This window comes from Hemitrygon akajei, chromosome 11 (assembly GCF_048418815.1).
Source record: "Hemitrygon akajei chromosome 11, sHemAka1.3, whole genome shotgun sequence".
Lineage (NCBI taxonomy): Eukaryota > Metazoa > Chordata > Chondrichthyes > Myliobatiformes > Dasyatidae > Hemitrygon > Hemitrygon akajei.
Genome location: NC_133134.1, coordinates 100,440,909 through 100,463,789, shown reverse-complemented (window position 1 = coordinate 100,463,789; position 22,881 = coordinate 100,440,909). Strand labels below are relative to the sequence as shown.

At 44.2% G+C, this 22,881-nt stretch overlaps 1 protein-coding gene across 1 annotated transcript; it reads right to left on the bottom strand.

Moving 5' to 3' along the window:
* Positions 1 to 19,564: 19,564 nt before the first annotated feature.
* On the bottom strand, positions 19,565 to 22,067 carry LOC140735153 (immunoglobulin lambda-1 light chain-like). Its single transcript, XM_073059942.1, has 3 exons — positions 21,938 to 22,067; positions 21,484 to 21,843; positions 19,565 to 20,192 (listed from the first exon to the last, which is right to left on the bottom strand). Exons 1-3 carry the CDS (start codon positions 21,984 to 21,986, stop codon positions 19,867 to 19,869), a joined length of 735 nt encoding a protein of 244 aa, XP_072916043.1. The 5' UTR covers positions 21,987 to 22,067; the 3' UTR covers positions 19,565 to 19,866.
* Between the last annotated feature and the right edge of the window lie 814 nt (positions 22,068 to 22,881).

Below are 22,881 nucleotides of genomic sequence, written 5' to 3'. Positions count from 1 at the left end.
GATAGGGTTAATGTGTGTTAATGTGGTGGAACGCAAGAAGAGTGATAATTCAGAATCAGGTTTAGTATCACTGACATGTGATATGAATATGGAAATGGACATCCACATGGGTCCCTGCTATGCCTGCCTTTTTGTCAGCTACATAGACGGTTCGTGTAAAAGGGTCATGAAATTGAACGATAGCTCATTTGAGGGACCTAATGTTCTCCTAAATCTATTCGAGACAGCTAAAACACTCCCGCGGCATAGAGATGGCACCATTATTCCCTGCATGAATATTTCCACGGCTGTAGGAAATAGGAGGGACTATGATGGGAATTGCTTGTAACGGAATGAACGAGTTACTTACTCTTTATATCCAGGATTGTGCCTGGACCGAAGATAAATCCATCTTCCAACACTGCACAGTAATAAACGGCGGAGTCCCGCGGCTCCGAGTTGCCGATGGTCAGGATGTGAATGTTGTTGGACAGGTCTTCGGACGGCTGGAAACGGCTTGTGATCCCAGGCCCTCGGTTTGTAGGATTATCATCCTCTGGATCGTGTTCAATCACCCACTCCGGTCTCTCCCCGGGACGCTGTCGATACCAGTGCATGTGGTATCTTGTAATCTTTCCGTTCCGCATCTGACACTCTAAGCGGGCGGTCTGTCCCGCGGAGACAGGACCGGACATTGGTGTCTGATTGAGGACTGGGACCGCTAGGATACCCGTGATGAAACACAATCAAACCACTTGGGTGACTTGGAGTCAACAGAAGTCTTACCAATCGTTTAATACGCGCTAGAAAATCAGCGGCAATCGCAATTTTTAAGCAATGAGACACTCACCTGATGAATTTGCCAGTAGAACCCACAGCAGAGGCAGCACTCGGGTCATTTCTCCGGACAGAGCGAATCGCGCACTGTTATACGAACACAAAGAGGCTACGGTTTCAGCTTCTGATAAACGGTGGCCCCTAGACTGTTTATTAACCAGGATGCTAATGAGTGGGAGGCGCCAGGGAAAGGATGGGGCGGAGACAGAACGTCCGGCAGTTGGAATCTGGGAATGGCGACCTCACTTATCGTTAAAACCTTCACTCCTCACTTCTAAAATGTTTCAGCTTAATTTGTGTCACATATCCAGTCCTCCAGAAGTTTGTAAAGACTCAGTTAAAACTGATTTTAGACATCGATATCGGCAGCTGCTGTCTGGAACAACAGAAACCAGTCGGCCCCATCGATTCTGCCCCAATAGTTATTGAGATCTAAACCGTCCAAGGTCACATTTATCAAAACCCCACAATACCTAACATTAGCCCATCTTGATTAACATGCCGTGGTGACCATTGAACAGTAACTACTGGATTGACTAAATTACGTTATGTAAATAGAACGCGACCCAAATTTGGGGAACATAAATTTGATAAGTCAAAGTTAGTTAATTGTAAAATATGTGTATGTCAGCATATACTACCCCAAGTTTCAATTTTCTACGGGCATTCGCAGTAGATACTTAGAAACACATGGAATCAATTAAAATACGCAAAAACGAAGACGGACAAACAACCAATGCGCGGGAGAAGACAAACGGTGCAGAAACAATACATTCATAAATAAATTGATAGATGGATGGATAAATAAATGCATAAACAACATTAGTTGTGGAGTCCTTGAAAGTGTTGAGTGTGTTCACCCTGGCTCAGGAGCCTTGGCTTATATCTGATGATACAACAGGCAGGTCGAAGTTTTTTTTTCCAAGAAGAACGCTCCAGTTCTCTGGAACTAACTCCCGATGCATTGGGAAAACAGGAATATCCCAACCAAGTATAATTGTCCCGCACTACTACCATACGATGCACTCCCTTTTCCACAGGGTTAACTGGCATGTCATGTGGGTCATTGAAAAAGAAGGCAAGGGTATGCTTATTGGACTCACACACTCTCCCTTAACCATGTTTTGTTGCCCTGGCTCCTTTCCCTCTTTCTATCTCTGTCTGTCAGTCTGTCTGTCTCTCCCGCACTCACTTTCTTTTCCCTCTCGACTTACGTGTTTATAATGTGATAGCTTTATAGGACCCTGGTCAGACCCCACTTGGAGTACTGTGCTCAGTTCTGGTCACCTCACTACAGGAAGGATGTGGAAACTATTGAAAGGGTGCAGAGGAGATTTACAAGGATGTTGCCTGGATTGTGGAGCATGCCTTATGAGAACAGGTTGAGTGAAATTGGCCTTTTCTCCAGGCATATCTAGTGGAAAGCAAGTAATGTCCACACCACTGTGACACACAACTATCTCTCGCAATACCCTCTCCTACTCTCTCTCTTTTTCTCTGTTCCTCTCTCTCCTTTTACACGCTGTAATAATTTACTTTACTTTACTTTACTTTATTGTCACCAAACAACTGATACTAGAGCGTACAATCATCACAGGCGATAGTTGATTCTGCGCTTCGCGCTCCCTGCAGTACAAGTAAAAGTAAATATAACAAAAATTTAAATTATAAATCATAATTAGAAAATAGAAAAGGGAAAGTAAGGTAGTGCAAGTCAGGTCCGGATATTTGGAAGGTACGGCCCAGATCCGGGTCAGGATCTGTTCAGCAGTCTTATCACATTTGGAAAGAAGCTGTTCCCAAATCTGGCCGTACGAATCTTCATGCTCCTGAACCTTCTCCCGGAGGGAAGAGGGACAAGAAGTGTGTTGACTGGGTGGGTCGTGTCCTTGATTATCCTGGCAACACTGCTCCGACAGCGTGCGGTGTAAAGCGAGTCCAAGGATGGAAGATTGGTTTGTGTGATGTGCTGGGCTGTGTTCACGATCTTCTGCAGCTTCTTCTGGTCTTGGACAGGACAACTTCCATACCAGGTTGTGATGCACCCTAGAAGAATGTTTTCTACAGTGCACCTATAAAAAGTAGTGAGGGTTTTAGGGGAAAGGCCAAATTTCTTCAGCTTTCTCAGGAAGTAAAGGCGCTGGTGGGCCTTCTTGGCAGTGGGCTCTGCTTGGTTAGACCAAGTCAGGTCATTAGTGATATTCACCCCGAGGAACTTAAAGCTTTCGGCCTGTTCCACCTGCGCACCACCGATGTAGATAGGGTTGTGCGGTCCGCTTCTCCTTCTGAAGCCAACAACCAGTTCCTTCGTCTTGCTGACGTTGAGGGGTAGGTTATTGTCTTCGCACCATGCCACCAGGTTATTAATTTCCTCTCTGTACTCAGACTCATCATTACCCAAGATACGGCCTACAATTGTGTTGTCATCAGCAAACTTATATATTGAGTTCGATGGAAACCTGGCTACACAATCATGGATGTAGTTGCTGTAGTTACAATTAGTACCTTTTAATTTGACCGCCTAACTGTGCAAATTGCAGCCTGTTGGAAGACCCCCACCGCTCCTCTCTCTATCTATCTTTCTGTCCGTCTCTTTCTATTCTTTACTTTCACTCTTTTTCTGTATCACTCTCTTTTCTCATTTAGGAGGTGCATTTGTATTTAATATCATTCAGTCTGCGAATGCTACAATACATTGAACTCTGGAACATGTGAGCAATCGCATCCTCGATCAAAAGCTTTTGGAGTGCTGGCTTTCAGTGCTACCTGCTTCTACAAAGCCAACTTCTTACAAATGCTGTCGGCATTGAGCGTCACGCTAATCTTTCCTTTACTATAGTTCTGTGAGGTTTTATTTTAACTCCTTGTATATTTGGATAATCTCATGGCTGTTTTTATTTCTTACTTTCTAATGTATCCATTCCCAGTCTGAAATTGATCCATGTCTACCTTTGCGGTTAAAAAACATTCTTACCTATTTAAAAGATGCTTTCCGAGTCTCTCCTGATGTCTCAGGCCACGCATCTACAGCTGTGTAAAGATAGGATTAAATGCAAGTAGATATGTTTCCAGTGGTAGGGAGAGACTGGAATTAGAGGTCATGGTTTAAGTATGAAAATTGAGATGTTTCAGGGGAACGTCTTCACTCAGAGGACGGTGAGAGAACAAAAGTAGCTGCCAATAGAGGATCAGACGATAGATCAGATTTCAAAAGTTAAGATAAATTTAGAGAGGTAATTAGATGAAAATGATACCGAGCGCTATGATCCGGGTGTTAGGTCGATGGGATAAGACAGGTTAATAGTTCGGCATGGACTAGATGGGATTAGCGGCCTGTTTCTGTGCTGTTGTGCGCTATGACTCTATGACACGTTTGTTTTTATTTCAATACGATCCTTTATACTCTAACCATCTTTCTTTATCTTCTCACACACGACTTGTGTTGACGACTCTATCTTCAAATAGAGACGTCAATTATATTAAGCACTCTGCAAATTTATTGAGACCCCGTCTAGATCCGACAATTGTCCAATCAACGCCTGACCCGCTCTTCTTAAATAAATTCTTAGACAGCAAATATCTTTCCAGAATCGAGCCAGCATCCCCTCCATACCGGCAGTCCCTCACACCAAGAATGGTTTAATATTGAAGATACATCTTTTTCGCACTTCACGTCTAAAGGGCATATGATCGTACATACTACTGTATTCCCTACTGCAAACACTTTTAATTTGGAAGCTCTGACGCCGTGAACAGTGCAAAGCATAAAAACTCATTTTATGTGATTGCACACGTCTTTGTGTTTACATCATGTAAAGTGTCCGATGACCATGGCTGCAGGAGCCAACACTGTGAGATACACGGAAGAGATGCTGCAGATGCTGGAAACCGAGAGTAACGCATAAAAATGCTGGTGGTTCTCAGCAAGTCAGGCAACATCCATGGAAATGAATAACGAATCGACGTTTCGAGCCAAGCAAATAAAATGTTGACGTTTCTGGCAGAGATCTTCCACCAGGAGTTCTGAGGAAGGGTCTCAGCCTTAAACGTCGATTCATTCTTCCTTTCAAAATATGATGCCTGACCTGCTGATTTCATCCGGCATCTTGTGTACGTTATTGTGAGATACAGTTGTCTTATCCTAGAGAAACACCATTCGTAGAGTTGAGCTTGGAATCGCTGGGACGCAGTTGCTCTCGCTGAGACTAAGATCAGTGTTGCACAGCATGGTTTCAGAGTGGCGTTCAGTAATCCCTGGGTTCTCATCATTTGTCGCTAATGGACCAGTTTTCCCCATATTCATTCTCTTGCCTTCTGCTAGGTCATGCAAGTTCGCTGTATGAATTCAGAGTGGCGTTGACGAGTCCACGGAGCCTGCATTACCCGCTGTTCTGCAGAATCGCAGCAGAAGCGGAGATGAACCACTTCTCTCACACTCTCTCCCCGGCCCTGCACAATGCCCGGGTGGCGAGGCAGTATGTGCAAGCTGTTTAAAAAAGGTGGCATCAATTATAAAGGACCCCAATCACCAAAGACATGATCTTTTCTCATTACTACCATCAGAGAGGATATCTAGGAGCGTGAAAATAAACACTGAACACTTAAAGAACAGTTTTCCCTACCTTGCCATTAGATTTCCAAACGGACTCTGAACGAAACCATGAACACTATCTCATTTTTTAAAAAATCGCCGCCTTTGGTACCACTTACTTAATGGAATTATAGGTATAAATTCTCTCTCTCTGTCTCTCTGTCTCTCTCTCTCTCACACACACACACGCATACACACACACATATATATAATACACACAGTATATATAGATAAATTACATGTTTTATCAATTTGTTTCATATAATAATTTACTATATCTATCATATACAATATGTTATTTTTATTGTTATAGAATCAACAACACTACGCATTTATATATTATTGTAATTTTAATATATTTGGAGTTGTAAGAATTAAATATTTATAGTTGTTTCTATGCATTGCCCTTCATTGTACTGAAATGCTGCAGGAAAACATCAAATTCTGCGACATAAGACACTGTTAATAAACCTGTTTCTGATTCTTATCCTCACTCTAATGATCGATGTCACTGACAGTGGGCCCTGTGTGCGACATCACCACTCTCGATTCTCTTGTCCAGGGTTTAGTTCATCACCACCCACCCTGCATTCCGACACCACCTGTCCACTGTCGGTTGCATATTGTGTAATGAATGATAAGACATTTCTTCCAAATAAATGTTGGGCTCGTGTGAATCAACTTTTTTTCCAACGACGTCACGAGGAAACATCTTGGCTTATTTTTATTTCTGAAATGTTATCCCCTAATATTCTGCAGTTTTGTCTTTTCTAAGGCTCTTTATCAAAAGATCAGCTCCAATTGGGTTAGGGGAGACGGGACTGGGATCTCGAAAACGTGTCATTAATGAACTGTGACATAGTCCTTTTCATTCAATCCGATCCTGAACGTCAGACACTGGTCAGTTCAGTTAACCCCTCCCTCATGGTGGTCGAACGGTATGTATCTGTGAATAATACTAATGCAGCTGTGAACCTCGTCATCTCCCCACGGAGAGCGGGGCGGTATTGCCACAGCCTTTATTTGCAAACATTATTTAAATTTGCCTTGTTTACGATTCTGTGCAGGTGGCGCGGTCACTGGCCCCGGGGGTAGGGGGTGGGCGGGTGAAGTGTGGTCGCGTGGATGAGATATGGTAAACATTTAACAAAACACTCTAAATCTGAGAAACTGTATTAACTGGAAGATACGAATTGTGAAACTAAATGTTTGAAAAAATCGTTTACAAAAATTGACATTTGTTGTTACATGCGAGGAAAATGATGAAGTGACTGTAAAATTGGAATTCCTGAAGGGAACGAAATGAGTGATGTATGGAAAGAGAAGAAGAATGAGTTTGGGGACAGGGGAGATAGAGGATGAGAAGGTGATAGGGGAGGGGGAAATATGAAGTATAAAGGGGGTAGAGAAGCAGAATGAGTGAGCTGAGAATGAGAAGGGGAAGAGAGTTTGTATGTGAGAGATACAGAAATAAAGAGGGAGCGAGGGAAAGAGTAGAATGAGAGGGATGTGAAAGAAGAGGACGGGAGGAGAAACAGAGAGAACGAGAGAGAGAAAGAGAGAGAGACAGAGAGAGATAGAGAGAGTGGGGGGAGGGTGGGTAGTGGGGGAGAGAGAGAGAGAGAGAGAGAGAGAGAGAGAGAGAGAGAGAGAGAGAGAGAGAGAGAGAGAGAGAGAGAGAGAGAGAGAGAGAGAGAGCTGTAAGGTGCTGCCGACTTATTCAGCTTCGTGTCCAATAAATGCGTAAAGATGTTTTCAATATTCGACACACAAGGGAATTAATTCGATTATTTATTTGGCCTCGCGTGCCTGTTCCTATGCTACCCAAGCTCATGGCTGATCAAACCCACAGTTCCATCTTGCTTGATTCCTGCCGCGCTGCATCACTTTGTTTCAAATATCTTTCTTTCCCAGGTTGGTATCTGCTGAGCAACCGAGCATTCATGGAGCTCTTTGCAGAATGTTGCATAGGTTCACAGCTTCTGAGTGATTTGGGTCACTTCACAATTGTTCATCCTGTTCTCCATCGCTTATCCATAGGATCGAGCCTTTGTGTCCTCATCGTAGCAGATTGTCTATCAGCGTCATCGCCTCTCGTTTACCTACATCCAGGTACTTTGGTTTCTCTCTCTCAGGGCCAGTCCTCTCCTACAGGAATGAAAAGACCACACGATCATCGCGGGTAATTGGATCCGAAGCCCAAACATGTTTCGTGAATGGAGAGGTTGTCTCCAAACGGCATGTAGGAATTAAAATCTCCCGCCCTCAAAAATCCTTGGTAAAGGCCAGCATTTATCTCCCTCACAGTTGACGTATTTGGATGTTAAATTACCTGTGCCATGAACCAGCCAAGGAGATATTTGATCCTTAATTTATTGGTTGTCCTCAATTGAAAATATATTTGCCCCTACATTGCGGTGTCTATCATAAATATTATTTTAAGTGGGCCTTGTTGCACCTGTGATAACTTGCTATCACACTAGTACCCTGTCCATGTTTAATCCCAAACGCGGTTGATTTACATAATTATACAGAATGGAAACAGACCCTTTGTCCAAACTCATAAATGCCAATTAAGTCACCTACCTCTCTTAAACCCATTTGCCACGGACCTGCCCTTATGGCTTCTAAACTGCGCAGTGTTACCTGCGTTTAGCTCTACATCTGACAGCTCTAAAGGCATACGCCACGCCCACTGCTCCTCGTTTCCAATTCCCCATTCTGATCGTGTGGTCTTTGCTTCCTTGGAGGACAAGACTGACACATATGGACAGGGTCCTTATCTGGCTGAATGGTGCCACATCAACATGTTATCAATCAATTGCAGCAATAACAAGGAGCTGATTATTGACCACAGGAGGAGAAAAAGTCCATGTCAGCCCCATCATGGGAGGCTCATCCGAAAAACTAAGGATCATAGGATCCATGGTGATTCGGCTTGCCTTTAACAGATGGAATGTAGGAGTCGAAGGACATATTCTAGCAGGAAGCTTGCGATTAGTGGCTCCCACAAGATTTATCCTTGGTCTTCTGGTGTTTGTGATGGCTTTAAATGATGTTAATTAAAATGTGCATGGGTAGTTCGGAATGTTTCTACATGATCCTGTTGTGAGTAGTATAGAAGATTGGCAAATAATTCAGCGGCACATAGAGCACTTGCAGATATGGACGGAGAAATGACAGGTGGAGTGTAATGTAAAGTGTCATACGTTGGTAGGTCAAAAGCAAAGAGGCAGTACAGTATTGAGGGCAAGATCCTTACCAGTGAGATGACTAGAGCTATCTTGTAATCCAAGTTCATAGCTCCCCGAAAGTTGCTGCCATATGGTGTGGTTAAGAAAGCATATGGAATGTTTGCTTTTATCAGCCGATAAATTGATGAGTTCAGAAGTCAGGAAGTTGTGTTGCAGCTTTACAAAGCTCTGTCAGGCCTCATTTGGAGTATTATATACAGTTATAGTCACGGTAAGGATATTGAGGATTTGGACAAGGTGCACACGAGGTTTACCAGAATGTTGCCTTGATTAGAGGGTATGCATTATAACGAGAGCAAATGCAAATTGCCCTTTTTTTTCTCTAGAGCGCCTAAGGCTGAGGGGAGATTTGATAAAGGTGCATAAGATCATAAGCAGCATTGATGGAGTAGAATGATAGTAGCCTTTTCCAGGAGTTGAAATATTTAACAGCTGACGGCATGTCTTTAATCTGAGAGGGGTAGTTTAAAAGGAGAGATGAGGAGCATGTTTCTTTACACAGAGATGTTGATGCCTGGAAAGTAGTGCTTGTAGTGGAGGCAGAGGCAGAATCATTAGTTATTACCCCTAAACCCTCACGCTCTTGAAGAAGAGGGGATAATTTGAATCAGTTTTACTCATCCCAAAAATGAAGAGATTCCATAAACTGTGAACTCAATTCATGGTTTCTACAGCTCATTTTCTTGATATTTAATAGTTAGAGATACATTATTATCAATCAGTGTTTCTTTTTTGTTTGTTGTATTTGAAATTTTTGTCTTTTGCACATTGCTTGTTTGTCCATTGTGTTCAATGCGGCATTTGTCCTTCTTTGTATTTACTGTGAATGCCCGCAAAAATATCAGCTTAGAATGTGAAAATATGTATTTTGATAATGCACTTATTTTGACTTTGGCTTTGAGATAGGGAGAGTCGCTAAACTCTACGGAGTTAGAGAAAGAAGACGCAATTACTTTGAAAGACCTGATACTGAATTGAAAACAACTTGGACGCTATGTCTGTCTCCTGTGTTCGTGGGGGCGATGTGAGGGGGGGGGGGTGGGGAGGAGTAAGGAGCTATCGGGGAACACGATGAGCAATTCAGCTGTGGCCTAATTCAGTCAGGTTATCTGAATTTTTGAAATTCTCTCTCACATAGCCCCGTGTATCCTTAGTCGCTGACAGATTCCAGGCTGGGACAAGGTACAGAAGAATCCAAAAGGATACTACAGATATGTTAAGCGCAAAAAGATTGTAAGGGACAGAATTCTGGAAGATGAGAAGGGTAATTCATTTGTGGAGCCAAAAGAAATGCGGGAGATTTACTCAGGAGACGGCTACAGAGTCCGTAGCAGGATCCCATGCAGATTACAGAAGAGGAGGTGTTTGCCAAATTAACCAGGGAACTATAGGCCGGTGAGCCTGACTTCATAAGTGAGAAATGTAGTGAAAGGTATTCTAAGGGATGAAAATAAAAGCTTTTGTGTAGACCTGGATTGATTAAAGATAGTCAGCATATCTTAGTGCGGGGTAGTTCATGTCCACCCTATCTTTCGAGGAAATTACCAGGAAAGTTGATGAAGGCAACGCAGTGCATATTGCAAACATGACCTCAACATGTTTGCATATGTATTCATATTGCATACATGACCGAACATGGGAGCTCGGTCAGGAGGGTTCAGTCACTTGGTCCTAGTAAATTCGATTAGACATTGACTCTGTGGGAGAAGCCCGAGGGTGTTAGGAGATGGTTACGTCTCTGACAGGAGGCCAGTGACGAACGTAGTGTCGCAGGGATCAGTGTTGGGTTCATTAATATTTGTTATATCAATTAGCAACCTCAACGACAGTGTGGTTAACTGCATCAGAAAATGTGCAGATGACACCAAGGATTGGGGTCGTAGTGGATAGCGAGGAAGGACATCATGGCTTGCAAGCGGTTTCTTGACCAGCTGGAACAATCAGCTGAATAATGGCAGATGGAATTTAATGCATACCAATGTGAGATGTTGCAATTCAGTAGGACCAACCAAGTTCGTTCATACACATTGAACGGCAGGGCACTGAGAAATGTGGTAAAACAATGGGTTCTGGGAATACAGATCCATAATTCGTTGAAAACGGCATCTCAGGTAGATAGGCTTGTAGAGATGTTTCTGGCATATTGGCTTTTATGAATCAAAGTATTGACTTCAGGAGATGGGGTGTTATGTTGAAGTTGTAAAACAGATCGATGAGGCCTAATTTGGAGTATTGTGTGTAGTTTCCATCACCGACCTACAGGACAGATGGAAATCCGTAAGGATGTTTCCTTATGCGGATGATCTGAGGTTTAAGGAAAATTGAGTAGGTTAGGATTTTATTGTCTGCAACGTAGAAGTTTGAGAAAACATATATAGATTTATGAGGGGTAGAGACAGTCTAAATGCAAGCATGCTTTTTTCACTGAATTCAGGTGGGACTATAAATAGAGGTCATGGATTAAGGGTGAAAGGTGGAAAGTTTGAGGGAAAATGCGGGAGAATCTCCTCACGCAGCGGGTCCTGAGACTGTGGAACGAGTTTCCAGCGCGAGTGGTGCATGCAAGTTCGATCACAATGTTTAAGAGAAGTTTCATAATGTAGATGGGCAGTAGAGATATACAGGGCTATGATCGCGGTGTAGGGCTCTGGAGGAGGTAGCTTAAATGGTTCAGCACGAACTAGATAGCAAAGGGGTACAGTCCACGTAGACAACCAGCAGTTCAATTCCAGGTTACCAATAAAATCTATACCCTGGACCAGTACCCTCCCTCACCTGGATGCATTATTTCAATTACTGTTTATTTCTTTCCGATCTAATGGGTTAACACACTTTACGTCTTCCTATTCCCCCGCAATAGGCTAGTGATGGAAAGGGCCCACTTCTTTCCTGACGCCATACTTGACGAACAGACATACTTGACATACTCCTGTTTTTCCGTTGCAGATTGGAGTCGGCGAATCTCTTGGTTATTCCACATGTACCACGTCCACACGTTTAGAAACAAGCCTGCCTATGTAATTGTATCGAGGGGTTCCATTCGCAGAGTTGATCACGTTTTTTCAGCTCCTGGGCTTCCGAATGGCTTCTAACTGGCCCCATATTGCTTTGTTGCTTCTTTGTATCTGCTCTGGATACCCTCTTTCACTTGGTTCAGGAAAACTATTCAGGCATGAATCTGCTCCGCTAGCGTATCAGGATTTAACTAAGTCAGAGAGCTATTGGATGGTTGCAGTAAAAAGTGATATCAGGGAAAGGTCATGGAGGAGTAATACACATATGTTTCTGCAACGTGGAACTATTTAATTGATAGATCACTTAGTTGCACTCAAACTGTGAAGGAAAATATAACATTCTCCCTTGTGACCAGAGATGAGAGCGATGTCTGGAAAAATTCTTAAGTAAAGCAAATAACCAGGTCTGCCAAAAATGCCCTATTGAGCATACCACAACCCATCAATGTGTTCTCTGGTGATTTGCTTTTAGTGGGTTGTCTGTAATGTTGTTCACAATGCGCCGTCTCTGAAACTGCTTTTGTAAGATGAGTTCGACTTCAATCTAAGACGACAATCTACTGCAACAACAGGTTGACCAGTGGAATCTCAAACATCCGAAGCTCTAATTTCTCAGCACCGTTTCATTTTACTATCTTTGGAGAGAGGTGTGCAACAAATTACCTTTTAAAATATGCTCTATGTGCTCTAGAATTAATTACGTTTATTGCAAGTATTGTTTCTTAGTAATAGAACAATTCAGTGCTGGAGAAGTCAACACTTTTTTTTGTTCGTTATCCAAATTTTAGCACCATAATTGAATTGAAGGCTTACATACTTCACATGCACGAGGAGCAAAAATCTTTACTAGGTAATTTCTATGCAATCTAGGAATGTACGGAAATTTCTGAGGAGGACTGCTTATAGATCAGAACCCTGTTGAATTGTTGGTTTTATTTTCTTCATGGTTTGGTTTTCTGAAATTTCTGATTGCAACAGAGAGATGGACAGTAATAAAATCTTTATTGGTATTTCTAAACCCCTCCCCTGCGTTACTGTCCTCTTTCATTAAAACGAGATTTGTTATTGGCATTGATAAAACCATAAGTCGCAGGAGCATAATTGAGCCATTCGCCCCGTGGTGTGCTCTGCCAATCAGTCATGGCCCATTTAATATTCCTCTCAATCCTGTTTACCCACACTGACCCTATCATCATTGACATTCTAACAAATCAAGAGCCTACCAACCTCCGATTTAAATAAACCGAATGACGGTCTCCATATCAGCCCATGGTAAGGAGATCCACAGAAGAGCTACCTACTAGAGGAACAAATTCCTCCTCCTCTCCATTGTAAAAGGATGTCCCTTTCTTCTACGGATCTGCCCTCTGGTCTTAGGCTCCGTCACTGTAGGATATGTGCAGTCGGTGTCTGCTCTAGCCCTTTCAATGTTTGATAGGTTTTAATGAGATTTTTCTTCTAAACTCCAATGAGTATACTGGACCCTATCCAATACTAACACATCCTTTCTTACATAAAGGTTTCCAAATTACTCCCAAGTATGATCTGACCAATGCTTAATGCCTCAACATTACATTCTTGGTTTTATATTCCAGTCGTCTTGAAATGAGTGCTGACATTATATTAGCCTTCCTTACCATTAAGAGGTTTCCAAGGTAGTCATAGTGGAAGGGTAGTAGTGGGGACGAGCACCCACTGCTAAACAAATGCTCTTCATGACGTGCGTCTCAAATAGCCTCTGACGACAAAGTCTAACTCCCGGCCGTTACGAGTGACACAGTTCTTATGCCCAGCGGAGCTGTTCTCACTGACAGGAGAAGGGGCAAAGGCGGACCACTGGCGCCTTAAAACCAGTTTTTCCGGGCAGATGGGGCTCGTTAACCACGGAGGTTAACAACAATATTTTACCTCGAGTAGAGCGCACAGTAGTGTTCTACCCAGCGTTCTATCTGTTTGCTTTTATCGGTGATTATTTCACCGCTGGATGACTTCAGGGGTGCTGTCTTGCTCTGCGATGGGCCGAGGGCCTTCCTGATACCATCATACATCGATCTGATATTGCCTGTCACAGCTGCAGTCTGAATGTCCTCACTGAGCTGGAGCCAGTATTCATTTGCGCACTGCATTGCTGTCTGTTGCACTTTGCCTCTAGAAGCTCGAACTGCCCGCAGTGTTTGGTTGGACGGTGGGCGCTTGTACTCTGTGAGAGCTGCACGCCTGGCTTCAATGACAGGAGTCATAATGTTGGAATTTGCCTCAAACCAGTCACTGCTCTTTTTGGTCTTTCTTCCAAAGATAGAGAGTGCTGATTCGCGGATGGTGTCGCGAATGTATGACCATTGTTCTGTTGCAGTATCTCCTTGTGAGGAGGTGGTCATAGCACCCTGTACCGACTTGTCAAACTGCTCAACATTTTCTGACTGCTTCATCTCTGTTGCTTTGATGCGAAGTTTTCCAGTTGGTTTGGAGTGGTAGATTTTCTTCGGACGTAGTTTAATATTGCAGCTTATTTAAGCATGATCCGTATCGTAGTCTGCACTGTGGTATGAGCGTGTGATTTGTACAGAGTTGATGAAAGAGCGCCTGGTGATGATCATGTCTTGTTGGTGCCGGTCTTTAGACCGTGGACTTCGCCATGAGACCTTGTACTGCGACTTTATCTGAAAGTAGGAGTTATGGAAGCACCGATGCCTTTGAACGGAGAATCCTACAAAAACTAATAAATGCTGCCCAGAACATCCCTCCCTACCACTGAGCACATCGACATGGCGCGCTGTGGTAGGAAAGCAGCGTTCATCATAAAACCATAAAAATATATGGCCTTCGAGCCTGATCTGCCATTTCGTCCTGTCAGATCCATTTGCGTCTCGGCCCCAATCTCCTACCTTAGAGTATTAAATATACCTAATGACGTAGCTTCCAAAACCACTTGTGACAATGAAATCCACAGAATCACCACTCTCTGGCTAAAGAAATATCATCTCCCTGCCCCTCAACCTATCTTCCTCTTGTCCGTAAACATGGCCACAAAGCGTTCAATTCCGTCGTCCACATTATTGATACTTAACATAAAAATGAAGCAGTTCCAACGCAGTTCCCTGTGGAATATGACTCGTCACTGGCAGTCAACTAAAAACGGCTCATTTTATTACGCAAACACGAGCAAATCTGCAGATGCTGGAAATTCAAGCAACACGCATAAATTGCAGGTGGAACGCAGCAGGGCAGGCAGCATCTATAGGGAGAAGCACTGTCGACGTTTCGGGCCGAGACCCTTCGTCAGGACTAACTGAAAAGAAAAATAGTAAGAGATTTGAAAGTAGGAGGGGGGAGGGGAAAATGCGAAATGATAGGAGAAGACCAGAGAGGTTGGGGTGAAGCTGAGAGCCGGAAAGGTGATTGGCAAAAGGGATACAGAGCTAGAGAAGGCAAAGGATCATTGGACGGGAGGCCTAGGGAGAAAGAAAGAGGGAGGGAAGCACCAGAGGGAGATGGAGAACAGGAAGAATGATGGGCAGAAAGAGAGAAAGAAAAAGGAGGAGTGGCGAGAAATTTCTCCTTTGGCTCCTCCCACTTCAAAGGTGTAGCCATGGGCACCCGCATGGGTCCCAGTTATGCCTGCCTTTCTGTTGGCTTTGTGGAACAGTCCATGTTCCAAGACTATACGGGTATCGGTCCCCTTCTTTTCCTTCGCTACATCGATGACGGCATTGGCACTGCCTCCTGCACGCATGCTGAGCACGTTGACTTCATTAACTTTGCCTCCAATTTTCACCCTGCCCTCAAATTGACCTGGTCCATTTCTGACACCTCCCTCCCCTTTCTTGATCTTTCTGTCTCCATCGCTGGAGACGGCTTATCTACTGATATCTGCTATAAGCCTACAGGCTCTCAAGGCTACCTGGACTATTCCTCTTCCCACCCTGCCTCTTGTAAAAATGCTATCCCCTTCTCGCAATTCTTCCGCCTCCGCCGCCTCCTCTCTCAGGATGAGGCTTTTCATTCCAGGACGAAGGAGTTGACTTCCTTTTTTTAGACAAAGGGGCTTCCCTTCTTCCACCATCAACTCTGCTCTCAAACGCATCTCTCCCATTTCCCGCACATCTGCCCTCACCCCATCCGCCCACCACCCCACTCAGGATAGGGTTCCCCTTGTCCTCACCTACCACCCTACCAGCCTCCGGGTCCAACGTAGCTTCCGCCACCTCCAACGGGATCCCACTACCAAGCACATCTTTCCCTCCCCACTTCTGCTTTTCGCAGGGATCGCTCCCTACGCGACTCCCTTGTCCAATCGTCCCCATCCCCATCCCTTCCCACCGATCTCCCTCCTGGCACTTATCCTTGTAAGCGGAACAAGTGATACACCTGCCCTGACACTTCCTCCCTCACCACCATTCAGGGCCCCAGACAGTCCTTCCAGGTGAGGCCACACTTGTGAGTCGGCTGGTGTGGTATACTGCGTCCGGTGTTCCCGGTGTGGCCTTTTAAATATTGGTGAGACCTGACGCAGACTGGGAGACAGTTTCGTTGAACACCTACGGTCTGTCCGCCGGAGAAAACAGGATCTCCCAGTGGCCGCACATTTTAATTCCACGTCCCATTCCCATTCTGAATTGTCTATCCTTGGCCTCCTTATTCTAACTTGTTCCTTATTATAGCTGTGGTAGAATGTTGGGACATGCTGCAGCACTTTTTATGTCGACGATAATTATGCTGAGATTTCTTCAATAACACTAGCCTGACTGAAGTCCTCGACTACGATCTGAAAAATGTTGGGGTGGACCGTGTCTTGTTTGGCGATAGCAACATTCGATATTTCGACTGTTTGATTAATGTCAACTTTTGACGGTATGCAAACTGCGCTCAGGATCACGGAGGAAAACTCTCTTGATAAGTAGAATGGTCGGCAATTAATCGGTATATGATCCAGTTCGGAGGGACTAGAGGACAATAAAACGGCCAGGTCCGTTTGCCAGCGAGAATTTATCCTGCAACACAGACTCTGAAATTTTGCCTTCTCCGAATCCGCAGTCTGGTTCACCCTTTGTATCGAGAATCCTGTGGGTCTTATACCTCATTTCCTTCCGATACGATAATCTTGCTTTTCGCTCCTCAGTCTTGGTCTGCAGCTAATGTACATTTGCTAACAAGATGCTGGCTGGAGGACCGTTCATTGCTTGGCATTTCAGTCTGGTTTGGAGTCCTCCCCTCCCCCTTTCTCTTCCGGCCGTGACCATGTACCTTCGTCCGCTTAAAACTGCCATTCCTGCATGCTTGAGAGTTATGTCTGCTCAGCCCTTCAGAAGATCATGAGATCGGTAGTTGAGGAAGGTTCAAAAGGACGTTGTTTAAAGGGGAATTTCAGGCTGTAGACGTCAGTGAGAGCAACTCAGAAGACGCATATTTAGAAGGTTTGTAAGCAGCCTACTACAAAGAGCATAGAACTGACACCCAACACATGACATAATATTGCTAGAAATTAATTAACATATAATAAAATAGATTCCAGAAGTCTGAGATTTAGTGTCAGGTGTATTTACGACACAGGTCAAAACGTAAACAGTGTAACGTTATAGTCGCTTCATAAGTGAAGAGACCCGGGTGGTGGCAGGGAGTTCAGTCGTCTCACGGATCGGGAGAGCAAGTTGTTTCCCATCCGAACAGTTCTTGTCCCAATGCTGAAAATGCCCGATTGTAAGGGATTAAAAGAACGGGTAACAGGCGCTGAAGAGATGCGAACGCCGCTTGTTTTAACTGTTGATCCTTGTCTACTGACTATATTCCGGTGAATGAGTTAATTCTACCTTCAGCACATCATTCGTGCTCACCTTTTCCAATATGAGATCTGAACTTTTTATATTCAGTATCATTATTAGTTCAGTATACCATAATATTTAGTTTGCATATTGCCGTTTTAGTTGACATGTAGAGGTAGTGTGGATGTGGAAAATAAATTTATATCTCGACATCCACGAAGGGGGTCAGGATTGTGCGTTCTCATTATATGGTGCATTTAACTGACTGTTTTACAATGTTCCCGCTGCAGATTGGGCATGGAAAGTCGACTATTTATCCCTCTCCGTTCCTCCAGCAATTTGTGATTTTATGTGAGTGTTTCTTCAGATTTCCGGTATTTTCAAAATTTCTTTTGTTTCCAGGTCTCTACATTGTCCGGGTTTCAAACCTATGCAATAATCGCCTCTGTAAGAATGGGATCCGATGCAGCTGGAAATACCGCTCAGCCCTTTTCAGTGAAACACACTTACGGAGCATCAGCCAGCTCACAATCTCTGCGTACTTTGGTTGGAACCTCCTTCTTCTTCTAAAGAAACCCGTTAAATATTTATCTGTTTATAAGCTTGGATTTGTACCACTCTGTTCCTCCCCTCGGGTATTGTAAGATGTGCTTTATCATCGCTGCCGTTCCATCTACACCCCCGTCACCTTCAAAGCAACCCTAACAGATTTCATCAGTTCACGTAGTGAATGATTTGTGCGAAATTTATCTAAATTCTCTGTGAGTGCATGGGCCTGTTAAACACACCCGTCTTCTCAGTCACACTCACTCTATTAATCAGGCAGGATTTAACTTAAACTTGTGCACACGGGGTCTTTCATCATCTTGTTCCCGGTTCAGCAACTCTATTCCATGTGATTAATAAACAGACCTTAAGCCCCACAACACTAGGTTCAGTAACAGTTATTGCCCTTCAAACATCAGACTGCAGGAACAGTATGAATGACTTCAAAAACCACCACTCTGAACTGATTCCAGAACTTATGGTCTTACTTTCAAAAACTCTACAACTCATGTCATGAGTGTTATCTATGTATATATCTACCCATCTATCTATCTAGCTATCCATCCAGCTACATATGTAAAGTATTTATTTGCGGATTTTCATTGATTCTATAGTATATAGTATTTCTGTTAAACTCGAAATGTCCGCAACAAAATGAATGCCAGGGTGGTAGACATATCTGTACTTTGATAATAAAATTACCTTGACTTTTGCCGATAACGTCACACTGACTGGCGGGGAGTTTCCAATGACTGAGACGGGTTTAGATACTCAGTGAACTGGTGGGTCAGTAAAGGAAACCGGAACTGAGAGGACAGGTCCACATTGATCATATTGGTTGATGGAGTGGGAGGAAAGTGTTGAACGATTTACTCCGGTTTCTGTGTGTTATTTTAAAATGTTCAGTTGCCCAGTTCTTTAAAACATTCCTGCGCGGAGGTTTTGTGTACGGGATCGGATAACATGTCTAAGGGGTGACAGATAAGAAATGGAGCAGGTACTTTCACCCTGATTGTAACAGAGTCGACTTTGGATACTCAGGCGTTACAGAAGGCAATTTGCTGAGTCTGCGGGGAGGTTATATGCTTGTGTGCTCGTGTGCGTGCGTGTCTGTGTGCCGGTTGGATGGGGTGGGGATGAAGGTGGAGGAGAGGGGGTGGGGCGGGCGTTTGACGTGATCTCGAGGCGTGGAAGGAGATCGTTTGCGGTGGAACTAAGAGATCAGATAATATCAGGTGCAGAGCGTGACTGAATCTTGGGTAAACACACCAGCATCGTAATTATCTCATTCATGGGCACCATGTGGCCAAAATATAGTGAGAAGTCTGATCTCCTTCACACAGTGATGGTAGGAAATGAAGAGCAGAGGTACAGGGCGATGGGGAAAAGAAGTTCCCTGTAATGGTGGGATATTAACGAAGACCGAAGAGACCAACGCAGGACAGAGAGATCGGCTTTCATCAGGAAGGGCGGAATAGGATAATTGAGTGGATTTGAGCGTAATTCTATGTGACTCGGTTTGCAGACGGCACGTTCTGAGCCAGCAAACTCCCAATTTACCGCTAGTAAGGACAGACCATGATAAACCAGCCAGTAGTTGCAGCTTTACTAAGGGTTGTGATTCACAAGATCCAATCATAACACAGTCACAGGGAGATCGCTCCATTCTACATACAGCAGAAATCAGATTCAGTACAGTGGATACAATTCTACAGAGAATCACGCGTCGCAAAAGACGGACAATCATCGCGCTCATTTCTGAAATAAACTGAACATTTGTTTGTTTCCAGAAGCGGATATTAATGCACAATTACATTACACGACGCGGCTACACAGTCCCAGAGAGTGGAAACAATACAAGTGTGCTGTCAACTGGCGCGGTCTCACTACGAACAGGCCGATGAAGAGATGGTGTGACGCAGAGGCGAGCTCAGCGAGCTGTGGCTCACGCTGCAGGAATAACTGGAACCTTTTTCCCAGGCAGCGGCGGGAACCCGCAGGTAGCTGATTAGCCTGTAGGTCTGGTCGGTGTCCGGTGACGCGGTGCCCGTTGTCACTCCGGTCTCCGTCTCGACATTATCCACGCTCCAGTGAAGCGCTACCAAGCCCGGTTTAAAACCGCTCACCAGGCAGGAAAGAGTAGCCGAACCCGAGCCGGTCTCTTTCGCGGAGGGAGGGAGCAAAAGAACCGAGGGCCTCCGGGACTCGCTACCTGTGTGTGAGAGAGGAGATGGAGGGGAATAGAAACAATTTTAATTCGTAGACTTTCGTAACTCGTGGATAAAAAAATACTCCGCCAGAGAATATTCAGAAGCTACCGAATACTGAAGCAAACGATGAAAAGTGTGGCGGAGGATGCAATCATTCCATCAGTGAACAAAGCGTCAGTGAGTGGTTTTCCAGATTAGTCACAATCCTAAGTGGACTTTAACATCCACTGACTTACCGGGCGGGGAATCCGGGCCCTACCAGAGATGAGTCCGGAGCCTCATTCATACCACTCAACAATTCCTGCACATGGTTCTCCCCAGTTACTGGTATTTCTGTAGATTGGTGTTTACTGCCGGACACCAATAGTTCTTCAGATCCGTAAATGGGCCGTGAATTGACTCATTTTACGCTTGAAGGAGCTCTGCAAACTCTGGATTTCTAACCTACACTCCTCTCTAACAGAGCTTTTCCAATTCCAAAAAGCAATTACCATAACTAGGGACCCCACTATTATGAACAAATGCGGTGCCAACCTGTTACCGGCCACTGTGCCGAACGAATTCCCCATTGAATTCCGGTAACTCCCAGATATTGAATTCGTCCCTCCCTCCCTGATTTTGTGTGCTTCAGAATGTCCAAATCTCCTCGCCCAGTGATGGCAGAAGTAATGGCGGAAAAGAAGAGTGGGCCCATGAGCAGAACAGAATTGTAGAAACAAGAACAGTCCAGATCAGACCGTGATTACCTGCCGTACATCTGCAAACCCAACCTTTCGCACTCCTCCCTCTGACCAGACCGCTAGCTTTCCAGCATTTATTCTGCAATATACCTTACAATATCTGTTGTTTTCCTTAATTGTTCGTGCCCTTGTTGAAAATTTGAACCCGAGGCGGCCAACTCTGAAGGCGTTGGCTACCATTTATAGCAGTTCTGAATATTGGGGAAATTTTTGTATCCTCATCTTGCGGATTGGGTAAGACTGTTTCTGATTCCCGCAGAACTGGACCTGGATTCAATGATAAATGGGGAAAAATACTTGATCGATCTGGTCACCCACCACACCAGACTGGTGCATTCGAATGGCGGTATGTACCTCGTGCATAAGTGTTATGAAATTGAATAATGGCTGGTTAGAGGGACCGAATGGGCTCCTATTCCTATTCGAGGCAGGTCAAACACCCCCACGGCATAGAGATGGCATCATTATTCCCTGCATGGTTATTTCCACAGCTGTGGGAAATAGGAGGGACTATGATGTGAATTCCTAGTAACGGAAAGAGCGAGTCACTTACTCTTTATATCCAGGATAGAGCCTGGACCGAAAATAACAGCGTTATCCCACGCTGCACAGTAATAAACAGCGGCGTCCCGGATCTCGAAGCTGCCGATGGTCAGGATGTGAATGTTGCTGGAAATGTCTCTGGATGGTTGGAAACGGGTTGTGATCCCATTCCCTCGGTATATATCATCATCACCCACTGGATCGTGCCTAAGCAACCACTCCGGTCTCTCCCCGGGACGCTGTCGATACCAGGCCATGTAGTAACTTCCAACCTTTCCGTTCTGCATCCGACACTCCAAGCGAGCCGTCTGACCCGCGGAGACAGGACCGGACATTGGTGTCTGATTGAGAACTGGGACCGCTAGGTTACCTGCAATGAAACACAGTAAGAGAAGTCTCACCAATCATTTAATACGCGCTAGAAAATCAGCGGTAGTTGCTTTTTTAAGCAATGAGACACTCACCTGATAAGTGAACCAGTAGAACCCAGAGGAGAGGCAGCACTCGGGACATTATTACGGATAGAGCAAAGTTTCGACCGACTCGTGCACTGTTCTACAAACAAAGGGAGCGGCTCCGGATCCAGCTTCTGCAAACCGGTGGCCCCTGGTCTGTTTATTAACGGAGATGTTAATGAGTGGGAGGCGCCAGGGAAAGGATGGGGCGGAGACAGACCGCCCGACAGTTGGAATCTGGGAATGGCAACCTCAATTATCTTCAAAACCTTAACTTCTCACTTCTTAAATGTTTCAGCTTCATTTGTGTCACATATCCCGTCATGTAGAAGTTTGTACAGACTCAGTTAAAACTGATTTTAGATGTCTATATCGGCAGATGTTGTCTGTAACAACAGAAAGCAGTCGGCCTCATCGATTCTTCCTCAGTAATTATTGAGATCTAAACCGTTCAAGGTCACAATTATCAAATCCGCACAATACTTAACATCCCCCCATCTTGACGATAACTTCGCCATCAACATGCAGTGACAATTAAACAGTAAGCACTGGATTGATTAAATTACGTTATATAAATAGAAGGCGACCCAAAGTTTGGGATCATAAAGTTGAAAATTCAAATCAAGTTAATTGTAAAAATATGTGCATGTTACCATATACTACGCTAAGATTCAATTTCCTGCAGGCATTCGCAGTAGATACTTAGAAACATAATGGAATCAAGTAAAATACGCAAAAACGAAAACAGACAAACAACCATTGTGCGGAAAAAAAACAAATTGTGCAGAAACAACAAATACACAAATAAATTGATAGATGGAGGAATAAATAAATTAATAAACAACATTAGTTGTACAGTCCCTGAAAGTGTTAAATGTGTGAAATTATTCACCCTGGCTCAGGAGCCTGGACACGTATCTGATGATACAAAAGGTAGGCCGAAGTTTTTTCAA

Excerpts from the sequence above, each read along its gene's own strand:
- LOC140735153 (XM_073059942.1), bottom strand. The coding sequence starts at position 21,986 with ATGTCCCGAGTGCTGCCTCTCCTCTGGGTTCTACTGGTTCACTTATCA. Across the intron at positions 21,844-21,937 it reads TCTACTGGTTCACTTATCAG|GTAACCTAGCGGTCCCAGTT; the intron begins GTGAGTGTCTCA and ends GTTTCATTGCAG. Across the intron at positions 20,193-21,483 it reads CTCTATCCTGGATATAAAGA|GTAGCGAGTCCCGGAGGCCC; the intron begins GTAAGTGACTCG and ends TCTCACACACAG.